The sequence below is a fragment of the Rissa tridactyla genome, chromosome 1, assembly GCF_028500815.1.
Source record: "Rissa tridactyla isolate bRisTri1 chromosome 1, bRisTri1.patW.cur.20221130, whole genome shotgun sequence".
In the NCBI taxonomy this organism is placed as follows: Eukaryota; Metazoa; Chordata; class Aves; order Charadriiformes; family Laridae; genus Rissa; species Rissa tridactyla.
Window position 1 is genome coordinate 82937869 of NC_071466.1, and position 13395 is coordinate 82951263.

General features: G+C 38.5%; 1 protein-coding gene across 8 annotated transcripts in view; it reads right to left on the reverse strand.

Moving 5' to 3' along the window:
• Positions 1–13395, reverse strand: part of MID1 (midline 1) — a 261586-nt gene that overhangs the window by 79893 nt on the left and 168298 nt on the right. Inside the window, exon 3 of one of the 8 annotated variants that reach the window (XM_054203788.1) lies at positions 898–981. The exons of the other annotated variants lie outside the window; for them this stretch is intronic. Within the exon in view, the coding sequence (XP_054059763.1) occupies positions 898–981 (84 nt within the window). The remainder of the gene's footprint in view (positions 1–897; positions 982–13395) is intronic. 8 annotated transcript variants of the gene reach the window in all.

Below are 13395 nucleotides of genomic sequence, written 5' to 3' on the forward strand. Positions count from 1 at the left end.
TGATATTGTCACTTACCAGCTGTGAGGACAAGGCCAGTTGAGGAAGCTCAAGGCCCGCCCTCCCTGCTGCCCTACCCCTCCTGGCACCACTCTGCATGGCTGCGTGGCAAGCCAGGCCTGGGTTAAAAATAAACCTCTGAAAGAAAGGAGGAGGGAATGGGAATGCACTTTAAACCAGTATAAGAGATCCAGTTTGCAATGTGGCCCCCCAGAGAGTTGTAACAGAAAAATGGAGGAGGTGGTGAGCTGTGACCGAGCGGGGAGAACAAGGTGCTGAAGGGTCCGAAATCGCCAGGTGGCCTTCACATCACAGCCAGCACCTCGTGGGTTCGCTAAAAAGTAATCCTGACTCACCAAGTCCCTTCAGACACCATAAAATACAATTATATCGATCACCACTTTTCACTGGTGGTGTGATGTTAAGAGGGGGAAGGAATTTACTAAAGAAAATTACAAAGTCAGCATCTGATACTACATGTGATGATAAAAGAGAAAGGGAAGGGGTAGAATAGCTGTATAACTGGTACCAGCCATCAGAAAAACATAAGCTGAGGTGTGTGATCATGTCTCCTTGGTCAAACATTATTCAATTTGCAAAACAGCCAGCCAACTCCAGCTGCAAATCAATGTTACTTACTTATTAAACCTGATAATTTAATGATGTTCTATTTGCTTATTTTGAACTGGCATGACGATCTGTGCTATAAATGTGTCTTACTTCCCTCCTAAGATCTATTTTAAATTTACATACATGGCCAAAAGACTTTAACATACAATAAACAATGCCGTCATTTCTCAAACATCATTTATTTCACATGACCACTGAAAATGTACTCATTACTGGATGTCTATATGCTTGTGTTCAGGAAACTTAATTATGACTGCAGGTTTCCTTACCTGGCCTATCATGGCATTACAGAGTGATACTGCCACAGCTTCTGAATTCTCAGCAAGTTCTGGACTCCAGGGCGGGGTTAGTTCCTTGGTGAGAAAGAAATGAATTGACACAGACAGAGTTTATGGCATCCTTGCATCTTTTGTTTACAGTAGATGCAATTTTAAAGAGAGGAATTAGATAGCAAAGTCAGCATGTGCTATGTGACTCGGAGACTGGTTCTGAAACTCCAGAAAAGAGTCCCTCGTATGAAACCCTACACTATTTCTCTGAGTACAGGGAGGACTCTGTTTAAGCTCCTTTCCCCAGATAGTCAGACAGGGATTCTTCATTTTATTTACCATATTTTTTTTTTGGCAGCTAGTGACTTAATTTCAAAAGTTATTAAAATAGCTTAAGAATGTGCCATTGTTGAAAGAGGCATTCCTGCTCCCACCCTTTCATCAGCACTGCAGCATGTCAGAGCATATAGTCAAGAGCATCGAAATATTACTCTCGGTAAAAACAAATCCTTCCCAAAGGAACATGACTGTAACAGACAGCTCAAACGAGGCAATGTATAACAAATTATCTCAAAGCAAGTGGTGAAGCAGAACCTATCCTATTGATGAGGTCTCAGATCAGCTGAAACTGCTCATGAAACTTCTTTAAGTGACATTTTCCTCAGTTTCTAGAGCCTACACTATTATCTTTAGGCTTATGGCCATTGAAAGTCTTACAGCCTCTCCGAAAATTAAGCTACTTTACTTAGAAATGTTACTAATTAGTTTTTCCAGATGCCTCGGATTTGAAGGACACATTTACAAGACATGGATTTTAAAAACACTAGAAAAATTAGGCCCCGATGAAGCATTGTATTTCAGGCACTCTAACTCCTGAATAACTTTTGCAAATCTTGCATAGGCTCAACATAGTTGATTTACATCCCCCATCGTAGCATGTATGTGCTTTGCCACACAAATAAGCATCTTACTGCTAGCTCTATGAGCAAAGGGTCAGCTAGTCAGAAATATTCTATTTGCATGCTATTATAGTTTGTTTATCTTTCTGGATGAACAAAGTACAACTGTAGAATGGTGAATATCCTCAGAACACATATGTCTAGAAGCACGAGGATCACTCATAAATTGAGAAAAATACGATAGCCAGTCCCTGCAAAGACTTCATCCAACTAACTTTAGAGTTGTGCTGGGGAAGGAGGGAAGAGCAGGGGGTGTAAAAGTAGCTTTTTAGCATTCCAGAGGGAGAGAACATATTGAGGATAGAAATGGTTTTGTTTCCAACGGGGTTTCATTTAAATTAATCCTTGTCTCTAACTTTGACCTGACTGCCTGTTCTATCTGCCACATCTACATTAGTTTACGACTGAATTGCTAGCTTAAAAAAAAACAGAGACAGAAGTCTTGGATATGTTAGAGTCCTACAAATTTCATTAAAACTGACTGCTGGGTAGCGGAGTGAGGACTCAGCTGATGATCCTGCTGAGGAGGCAGACTGTGGTGTGCGCCGAGCTGACTCACAGGGCCTGCTGAAGCGTGCACCTACCCTGGCAGCATTTGCTGTGCTGCACTGCTGCAGCATAAGGGAGGGATGAAGCACTGAGGATGCCTGTGACACTTCAAGAAAGTATTGCAAGAAAGGAAAAGTGAACCCACAGAGCATGGGAACAAACTGAGCTTATATGGAGCGGCTGTTGAAGCACAAACCACTTTGATTGTAGCTTTGTTAGTCCTGCTGCCCATACAACCTACTTTGTAGTAATGCACTTGCCACCTTTCCAGAGTCTCCCATCTGGACTGGAGCTGGGTTATGCACTCCAGGAAAGGAGCTAACCTCTGGCCACAGGAGAAGCAAAAGCAAAGAATAAATTAATGGGTAAATTCTTGAGCAAATTCTTGAGCATCCACCACTCTCAAAGCAGAAAGTATAGTATCAACCTCATCTGGAAAGTGCTACAGTAATAGCGGTTGTATCACCAGCAGTACTGCAGGGTACCACTATATGTCATTATGTAGTATACTAAAACACATATGATACTGCATACTATACATTATTACTTGCTATACTATACTGCAATATTGCAATCACCAGCTGTAACAGCATGAGGAAAATCATAGTCCACAGCCTTGAAAGAATTATAGTCAAGTATTACTGTGAATACAGCTTTGCATTTTTAGCACATTTGATGTATTATCGGACTTTCACATTCATGCTTACAATACTTCTGTGCCTGTCAAATTTGGGAAAAGTGTCTAAGTTAATGAGAAAGATCTAAATTATCAAAATAATGCAGCTAGATCTACAGAGTGGCACATTTCCTCTAAGCACGTTTTAAGAAGGTTCCCAAGAACTGATCTGTCCTAAAGAGCTGTTCTTTAGCTAATTCCTTCCAAAGAATAACGCCAAGCACTCAGCTAATCCGTCATACCTAGGTAGGTAGACTTTGCCATTTGCAATAATAGTGCCCCATTTCTACATCTGCTGAGTGGGAAGAGAGCCTTTTTCTCACCTCCTGGAATGGTTCAGAGGATTTAGGCTGGAATTCATCAGGCTGCATAACTATGTGCTCACCCTTAAGCCCCTTTGTAATTATGCAGACAGTTAGCCAGCACTAGGAATCCATCTGAACTACTCCCCTTCTACAATACGCAAAGACTGATGTGAGCCTTCAAATCATTTAAAAAAAAAAAGCACACAAAATAAATCATTATTCAGAAAATCAGTTAATATACTAATTATCAACATAGAAGAAAGGACAAAACACTGAATTTTGAGTCTGCTAGAAACCCTTTCGTTCTTTAGTGCATGAGACATTTATCTGCAAATAAAATGTCAGTAGTGAATAATTGTGAAGTTAAAGGAAATCTGTAATAATTAAAGGCAGAGCTGAGCACTGAAACATTCCCTCCAGGGACACTTACTCAAATACTGCCTTGTTTAAATGTGAGAAAATTTAGGCTAAAACTTAACTAATGGTAATTATCCTTAACCCATTGATTACTGATGAATGTTAGTTGGTCAAAATTAAACTCATTATGTTATTTATATGTAAATATTATAGATTGTGCTTTAAAAACAATCATTTATGGTTAGAGAAGTATCCCAAATGTTTGTAAATAAAAAAAAATCATAAAGCTAACATTTAAAATTTTTTCCCTGCATTTTTTTTTTATACTTACTATATTGTTATATAGTGGATCCAAGGTGGAAAATTAATTAGTCAGTAGTTGTGAAATACTCACAATAAAGAAACAAATAAGCAGCTCAAGAGACATACTGTACTTCTCTTTCTGTCTCCTGTTGCAGAGTCCTGTCACACATCAGAACTCTGCTGTGCTAGGTGCTATATAGATGTAAAGCAAAAATCCTAGCATTAAAAAAAAACCAGAAAAATTTATATCTCCTTTTATTAACATTATTTTTTAATTCCTTGACGCATGACAAATATTCTGAAGAAGCAAAAATACGAACTTCACTGCTTTGGAAGTCTGTCTTGGAGCCTGAAGGGACCTTGCCTTGAATCACCAAGCTCTATTCTAGCTAAGGGGACTGAATGTCAGAAATAGATGTGTATTTGGAAACTGGTAGCACTGAGACAATGAGCAGAACAGGGAAGACACAAGAGATGCAGGAAAAGTACCAGCCTACAGGAACCCTGGGAAGCAGCAATTCAAGGGACATCAAAACAGCAGGATACTAAAGGGATGGCAAAGTAACACAGCTGAAGCAATGGCTGGGACATAAAAGTTTGGCAGTGGTACCCAGGACAATGAGGAGGAGTAAAGCAAGGCTGGAATCAACATTCATGAGGAGGCAAGAGTAGGAGCCTACATGGGGAATGATCAGAATATGGACAAGCAAGTACATGAGCATGTGAGCAGCTGTATCAGAAAATAAAACGCTGAAGATGTAAGATACTTCAGCCTGTCTGAAAACACTGTTTTAGACAATGCATACATATACACATACACATATATAAAAATATATACCTGCGTATGTGTGTATTTACACAGACACACATATATGCATGTATTTGTCAGTGGTCAAAAATCTCTTGAAAAAATTAAATAACTTCTGCGAATTTACACTATTCAGCCCATGCGATTGGCTGATTTTCTCCAGACCCCAGCAATTTTTATTTTTGTTTCATGCTGTGTTTGTTTCTCCCCAGCTCCTTCCCTTTCTGAGCTTGCTCCTGACTGATCTCAACTGCAATAAGGTAAAACCAAGCAAGGGGATGAGAAGTACTGCCTGAGTGTACGGGATGCTAAAATATGACTCTCTGAGAAAGATGTCAAGCCCCACAAATGTCATCAAAGGTCAGAGTGTCAAAAATCTTAAAAATGAATTTCTTAGATGCATATTCTCTGAGGGAGAGTTTTAAAGAGAGCAGTAGACAGATGGGGACAAGGAGGCAGTTGCAGCTTTTGAGAAAGGAAGCCCACATTAAAAAACAAAAGGAAGTGTGGGAGCACAGGGAGGGGAATGTGTATGAGGAAAACCACAGCTGACTGAATGTATTCTAGCAAAAAATTAATGAAGACTGGAGAGCTTTGCAAGAATGGTGACAGAAAGAGAACTGTATTAACTGAAGGCACTGGTCAGGGACTTCAGGAGATAAGCAAAAACTTGGGTTTTAGCTTCTACATTTCCTTTGGCCCCAAGATGATTCTTTCAACACAGTTGGGTATATAAGGAGCTGTATTCTCTTTCCTGAATTGTAGAGAATCTTCTCATTGTGTATGAATATACTTGTGTGTGAGGTTCGTATTACTGCTGTGATTTCAATGTTTATAAATAGTTAAATATAAATATATATTATATCAAAAATATACTTGAACTTTGGTATCCCATATTATTGATTTGAACAAGTTGCCTTAAATGTTGATTAGCAGCCTACCTGTGACTGGAGCATGCAGTTCCTATCATCCTCTTTCACAAAGTCCCCCCTTACATATACGTTCACTTGTAGAAACAGGTTTGAACTTCCAACAGGGAGTTTTCTCTAATCATCACTGAAGAATATAAAGGTTATTCTGAGATGGTTCTCCTTTCTTTTTCCCTCAAGCAATTTCCGGCTCTCTCCATAGAAATTTTATTAAAAACGGATCTTTCCCAGAGAAAAAATAATAATTATATATACCAGCATTTACAAAAAACAGCAATAGAAAGTTCATTTCTAAATTCCCAGTTGTCCCTGCCCACAACCCCATACACAATCCTATCACCCTAATATCTATAAATCTCTGCAATAGTTGTGTAAAGAAAGGTAGTGTTCACCTTTGGACACTTGTCTGTGCAACACAGATTGGAATGCCCTAATTAAGAAAAAAACCCAAAGCACAAGTGTCTCTATTTGAAAGTTTACACTGGAATGGAAATTGAATCTTTGTGACCTAATAATGTGTATATGTGACAGGAGATTCAGTTACTGTTTCTGAAATGATCAAAAACTGTTGAAGTGAATTACAGCATTGAAAGTGGCTTTGTGCCCAGACATTAGACTATATTTCATTTAAAGTTTTTTTCTTGCAGACTGAGAAATGAAATAAAATATTAGACAGCAGATGATAGAAGATAAGATAATTTATTAAATATTAAGAGTAAGGATGGGAGGAGAGTATACAATTTTATTTCATTCAGTCTTAACTTTGTTTTAAACACAGAAAAGTAATTTAATAATGCATTCCCCTGTTAATATAAACAATAACTTTTTCCAATGCTTATCTCATGTTGTCTGCAAAAATAAAAGAATACAAAATCACTACCGTTATTTTCCTGATGCTTTTGGCTCTTGATCAAAGATAGACCTGGTCTGACCTGCCTGTGCCCTATACTGAGATTTTCTATTGGAAGTTACACTGCAGCATTCATTATTTGTGAAGTTTCAGGTTGCTCTATTTGTTCCACTAGGACATAATGCTTTGTCAGACTTTTAAGATGCTTCTATCTAACACAATTAAAACTAAAACATTTGTTCAGCTTCCTCGTTTGAAATAAACATTGAAACATTTGGAACAAAATAGGTAATTCATATCAGGAGAAACTGAGACTAATTTTTTTCAGTCACCTGAGGCAGCACTGTTTACCAGTTATAATATAAGCACAATACTAGTACCTGACTATTGACACAAGGAAAAAACATGGGTTCCACCTCAACGCTTGGCAACGACTGTGAGTAAGATGAACACAATGTTCTCTGTTCTCACTGTAAATCAAGGGTACACTCAAAGAAAGTGTGGGAGTAGATACAGTTTTGAAGAGATTCAAGAGGAGAGAGCACAATAGAAGCGATGAAAGAACATTTGTGGTATTCTGCAGCGTCACGTTGCTTTCACTTCATGCTGTGGTTTTCTTTGAAGTTCCAACAAAGCATTTCTCCCGTCCTAAGTTCCGCTAGTACATTAACTCAAAAGTTTAGATAAAGAATCCAGATTAAAAATGTCCAGACAAAAATCAAGAGAACATAGCTATACCTGTCATAGTGTCCAAAATGATTTCCAGTCTCCAAAAGTCTTCAAGAGTAATTCAGGTGCAATCCACCATCCAATCTGTGATCTCTACTACAACCTTTGATGGTGACTCACAGGAATAAATAAAGTCACAGCTAGTAGTAAAAGTCTGCGACTCTGATTTTCAGGTTGGTTATACATTTGGGACTTGCGACACTCTTACTTTGCAACGACGATTTAGAAGACACAGTAATGCTAGCTGCAATGCTTTAAATGGATCCGGCTGCACAGACAATGTTTAAGACTCAATCATTTTTTTATTTAAACTTAGTATACCAAGAAATTTAGAGGATAAAACAAACAGACTCTTCTATTTGTTATTTACTTACCGTTTTCAAGTGAATCTGTCCTGCTTTATGCAGCCCTACATTTAAAAGAGTACGTTCTTTTTTTCTAACATGTCTATGTAGCTTTGTCATGTAGTGGAAAATATGCCAAAGAGAAAGGGATGCTTTCAATTTGTTCTTTCTTGTACTGTGGTAAGAAATGCTGGTTGGAGGCATTCCTGGCAAATACTGTTATTTAACAATTCTGCTTAGTGTTTTGAAACGGCAGCTCTAGACTTTATCCCATAACCCCTCGTATGAGTGACCCTTACTCTTGCAAGTAGTACAACTGCAGATTGCAACGGATTGCTATGTACTGTACACTTCTGTTACATGGGGCTGATACACTATATTGCTTTTTACTGCTCATGCCTCTCCCTTCTTAAAAGCTTATGCATTGAGATAACATGTGGAGTCTTTAAAAGTTCCATTCCGAATGGTACCACAAAGCGCAGGATAATTTTTATTTGCAAGTAAGATGCACTGGGCTGCTGTGACCTCTTCCAGGTAGAGGTCCCATTGCAGTTATCCCACCTCATGGGACCTAAGCACGCTGAAGGGGCAGGTTAACCATAAGGGCAGAATAAACAGCTTCCAGCCTAGGCCAACAGATAAATGACACAATTTATCAAATTAATGTATTTAGAAAAGTTGACTTTATTTGAAAACGTAGCCTTTTTTTCATGATATCTTAACTATAGTCCTGAAGGCTTCCACATTGTACAAGTGCAGTATAAAATGGTATATGAAATAATTATGAACCTATCAAACAAATGGTGCTGGTAAACACCCATTTCTAAGACTCTCAAAGCAGAGGTCTTCTATAATTTGAGAAAGATATGAGTGTTAAATAAGGAGGTCACTCAATCTGGCTGCTGATGAATTGAGTTGAGGAACCTCACCGAACCTTGTGAAAGTCAACTGACCTCCTTATACCTCAGTCAGACTACAAGGATAATTTAATAAAGTAGAGCTGCACTAAAAGTTAGATGCAACATTTGCATCAAACATACCCGAACTAAAAAATTCTCATCGGAGACCCTGATCCTGCAGGCAATTATACACCTGGATTTAATAATACATAATGTTTCATGGCCTCCTGTAGAACCTCACCTATTAAGAGCTAATCTTAGAATTAGGCCCTCTGTCACCTATATATGGTAAAATTACCCATGGATCTTTACAAAAGCAGAGAAGACACGATCTCTGCCTTGTAAAATTTAAATCAAACAGCCAAGAGCAAATAGAACAAAGAATAATCTGAGTGTGTACAAATATTTTTTTCCTCCAAACCAAACATAAAAAAATGTATTTAGAAAAACCTAGTATTTTAAAGGTTTCCAGATGTATTTTGCATGAAATGAGACAAAAGATATGTGAGAAAAATACTACACAATGACATTATTAGGGCTTGTAGAGAAGTTAATCAATAAATAGCAGTCAGAGACGTAACTCACAATGCGAAGTTCATGGTACTTGGGCATTTAATTGCTTGATTACGTGCTCAGTCAAAGCATATGGATTTTGCTGCAGTGCTTTTAAATGGTTTATACACCGTTTGACTCCATGGACCTCACTTGATGGTTTACTATTCAAGATGCAGACAAAACACTCAAATTAATCCCAGTAAATTTTTTACGGGTATAGCCATCAATTCCCTGTAGTACTTGTGCAGCAGCCTCCGAAGTCATCCAGGGCCTTTTCACTGACAGCAACGGGCCCTGAATCACGCCTGCGATGTTAATACCAACTGCAAAACAGTAGGGTACAGAAACTGAAACGCACCCCTAAAAATGGATGATAAAAACTGGATGGTACTTTACAAGGAGTCACAGAGTAGAAAGAAATAGGGTAATATTAGTTCTAATTCCCTAAATATAATCCACAGTATTTACAGTAAGATTTAATTTGGTGATCCTAGAAAATTTTTTTTAGGTTAAAAAAATTTTAGAAGTCTGCCATTGAGTGTCACATCTATATACACTGAGGAGTTCAGTGTATTTCAGAGCTGTATATACATTTCACACCAATACCTAAAGGCTGAAGTAGGTACTGAGTTGAGCTAGACGTCCCCTGCTGTAATCTGAGGCCCAGAAAAGCACAGAAAGTTGAAACTGCAGTCCATTTAGTGAATTAACTTCAGATTTGACCTACAGAGGCAGGTTTCTATGGGGTAACGTGAAGTAATTCACTATAGGCTCATTTAATCCTGAGGTCTCTTGCAAACAAAGCTGCCAAATTGCAAAGGTGCTTTGTGAAATCACCTATTGTACATCAGATGCCGAACTGAGACTCCAGTGTTCATCCTCTGCCAAGTCCCCAGACATAAAAAGCTCATGTTTTACCTCACTAAAGACCCTTTTTTTGACAGCAGAATGAGAGCATCAACAGACTACAGTTTGCCAATAAAAATAAGAGGTTTACTAAACTTGTTTTAGACATTAAATGCTAGCCTGGGGGTCTCTAGCTCTTGGGTGTTTTCCGTGATGTGAAAAAAATATAGCAAATACACAAAATCACTTTACATAATGACAGTCCCATATCTTGTAAGCAGTCATTCTTCTCCAGAGCAAGTCCCTTCTCCCATTTAAATCAACAGCAAGATTTCCACATACAGGACTGGGGCCTTTACACAGTTTCTATTTACCTTTTCTTTTCTTACATATTTTCTATGCTCATTTTCATTCTTTCCTCTCCTCTCTTCTACAATTTTTTACAAATTAACTGAGTAAAATATATCTGTCTTGAAATATTTGCAATTATTAAATTACATTAAAACCAGAATTTTTGCCAATTCATATATACGTCATCAAAATAAGCAGCCCTTCACTTCAGTCAAATAGCAAATTATAATGTTCAGAGAAATCAGCAACTCCAATGAAACCATGAACCCTGATGTTCTCCAGAATAAGAAGTCAATAATAACAGGCTGACCACATAACTGCCTCAGAAATATCTTAAAATGTATTAGAACCATGAATTTCAGAGACATAGCAATTATCCTCTTTTCACATGCAGTTTGAAAGCAAAAAATCCATTAGGATACTCAAAAGATATGTAATTATATACTTTAAAATTCAAAGTACTTGAGTAGCATTATCTTAATTCAGGGGGAAAGAATACTGTCTCAGAAGGAAAAACAGAGTCTTCAAGAGACATCAATTTTTGCTCTTTAGAGTATGCACAAACTTGTGTCTCTTATGACTCTGTAACCAGAAATAAAAGAAGTAAATATAGTAACAAGCCATTCCATACATTCAAACTTCTATTGAAATAGTGTTGTGTGAATTGGAATTAAGAACAGAAAGACAGGACATATTTTCCAACTATTTTTACCATAACTTTGTGGGCTACTAGTTCATGAGTGAAATGAACTGAATGAAATAAAGAAAATAACGAACAATGAAATAGAGGAATAAAGAATGAAATAAAGATCAAATGCATAATATCCTGGTGGCAGATTTCCTTGCACTGCAGAGTCATTCTTTTACCCTCAAGACCAATATAGCCAATATGCTTGCAGACCATTTATGGAAACTTTAAATACCCGCTAGAGGTATTTCCCCAACAGGGCCAGTTTTTCTAGTGAAGCGTCAACACACAGTGTTAAGCGGGTCAGCAAAATTAAACTGGACCATTTTCACTATGCAAAAACCTCTTTGTAGTTAGAATGCTGGTGGTGGTTTTGTTTCCACCTATGTCTACCATCATACGGATCATCCAGGGAGGCAGGAGCTTGGGTTACATAGATGACGACTGTTATTGCTAGGCAAGATTTCCTCATCGAAAGGCTGTGAACATTTGCTGTATATTCAATAAATCTGAGGTATTAAGGGCATATAGAATTTCTGGGGCTACAAAGGACATCTGGGCAGCGTGTGACCCTTCCCAGGGACCTACATCAGGCTTATTATGAGGTTGAAAGTGAATATATAATATAGTGCATGTTCAGGAAGGCTGGGATGTCCTGACAGAATCAGAATTTCTGTGCATGGGTAAAAAGCGGCGTCTGCATGCCTGGGTGGTGATCGCTGGAAATCCTAAAGACATTTAGGATTACAGATGAAGAGCATCCAGATTAGAAGCGTGTGATCCATTAGTTACCATCTGGAAATTCTGGGCACTCTTTCACAGCCTTTAAAATTTGCACAATCCTGAAGATTGTGCAAATCCACTCACCCGAGAAAAGCCGGGTGTATGGAAGCTTTTTATTACAAACCTGCCAGGGATAAGAATGTGAAAAATATATCATAATAACGAATGCTGCTGAAACTCAGTTAGCCAGAATCAGGGAACCACCGTAGGTTTCCTGAGCCCATCTCTCCCATGAAGTCCACTTGAGCAGAATGGACAAGGCTAATAGAAAACATCCTTCCGATCTGATGCAGAGTTGACACAGAAAAGCTGTGTTGTTAGCATACAAGCTAAACTCAGCTGAAAAGCTGGGTAAAAACTAATACCATAACTTGTTCATTATTAAGAAATTCCACTTAAACTAGTAAGGCATTATTTTCCAGAAATTAATAAATGCTTTTTGCTGCCATCAGCTGTCTGCTAGAGTATCAGTATCTGTATTTTGCAAAACACGTTAACTTCTTAAAACAGATATTCCCTCATTGGGAATGGACCCCTGGCTCACACACAATAACCATTGCAAAAAAAAAAATAATTGCCCACTCTAACTTTATTCTGTGATTGAAACAGAACTAAGCAATAGCAAGTAACATTTTGGATGAGAGTCCTTGCAGAAATTAAACTCCAGTGCTTCTCAGAAGGAGAGGTTCATTATGAAAGGCAGTTAGTTTTAATGACGAGAAATTAACCAAAAATTTGAACAAATCAGAAACACAACTTTTTCCATATTGCTTATTATTTGGATAATTTTAATTCCCGGGACCGCACTCCATAGGCTGTTAAACAAGCCTCCAGGCTTCTGGATTTTAGCTGCAACCAATGTGAAAGTGCAGAAGAGAGCAGCACTCTTTTGGCATTTATCGCTTGACTATGTCCTAAAGATATCAAAAATCAGTGTCTGGAAATCAGCCCTTTCCCAAGGCATCACAGAACTTACTGCCATTCCTTGATTGTTTTGAAAACCTTGGCATCAGAAATCTCACCCTCCTCCTCTGCCACGTTGGGAAACCTGGTGTTGGGTTCCACAGGACTTGGCAGCATCTCTCCTCGTCCCTTCTGCTGTTAAACTGCGCACTGCCCCGGGGTTTCCGAAACAGACACACATCAGGCTTCGTGGCATACCTCCAACGGAGAAGACCTGGAGCAATTCAGCTCTTCTGCACTGTGTGGTTCACAAACAACACCAGCCACTCCGTGCTCTGAGGCTGAAATAGCCCTTGCAGAGACGAGTCGCTAATAGACAGTTTCCTAACACCGGTAGGACAAAATGGGCCACCGAAGCCACGTGCTTCAGTAAAGAAAACCTCCCTTACACAAACGAATGACACACTGCTGTGTTGCTGGTGGTGTACAAAAAAGAACAGCATAAAATCTTTCCTTCTTTCTCCTCCAGTTATTATTCATTTGTAATGGAAAACCATACCATTTGGTAATCAGAGTGATAACTCATGCAAACGCTGAAAAAGCTGATGGCACAAAGTTTTTTCTTCGAACTCTGTGGGAGGCTTTTCAGCCTGGGATTTGACCT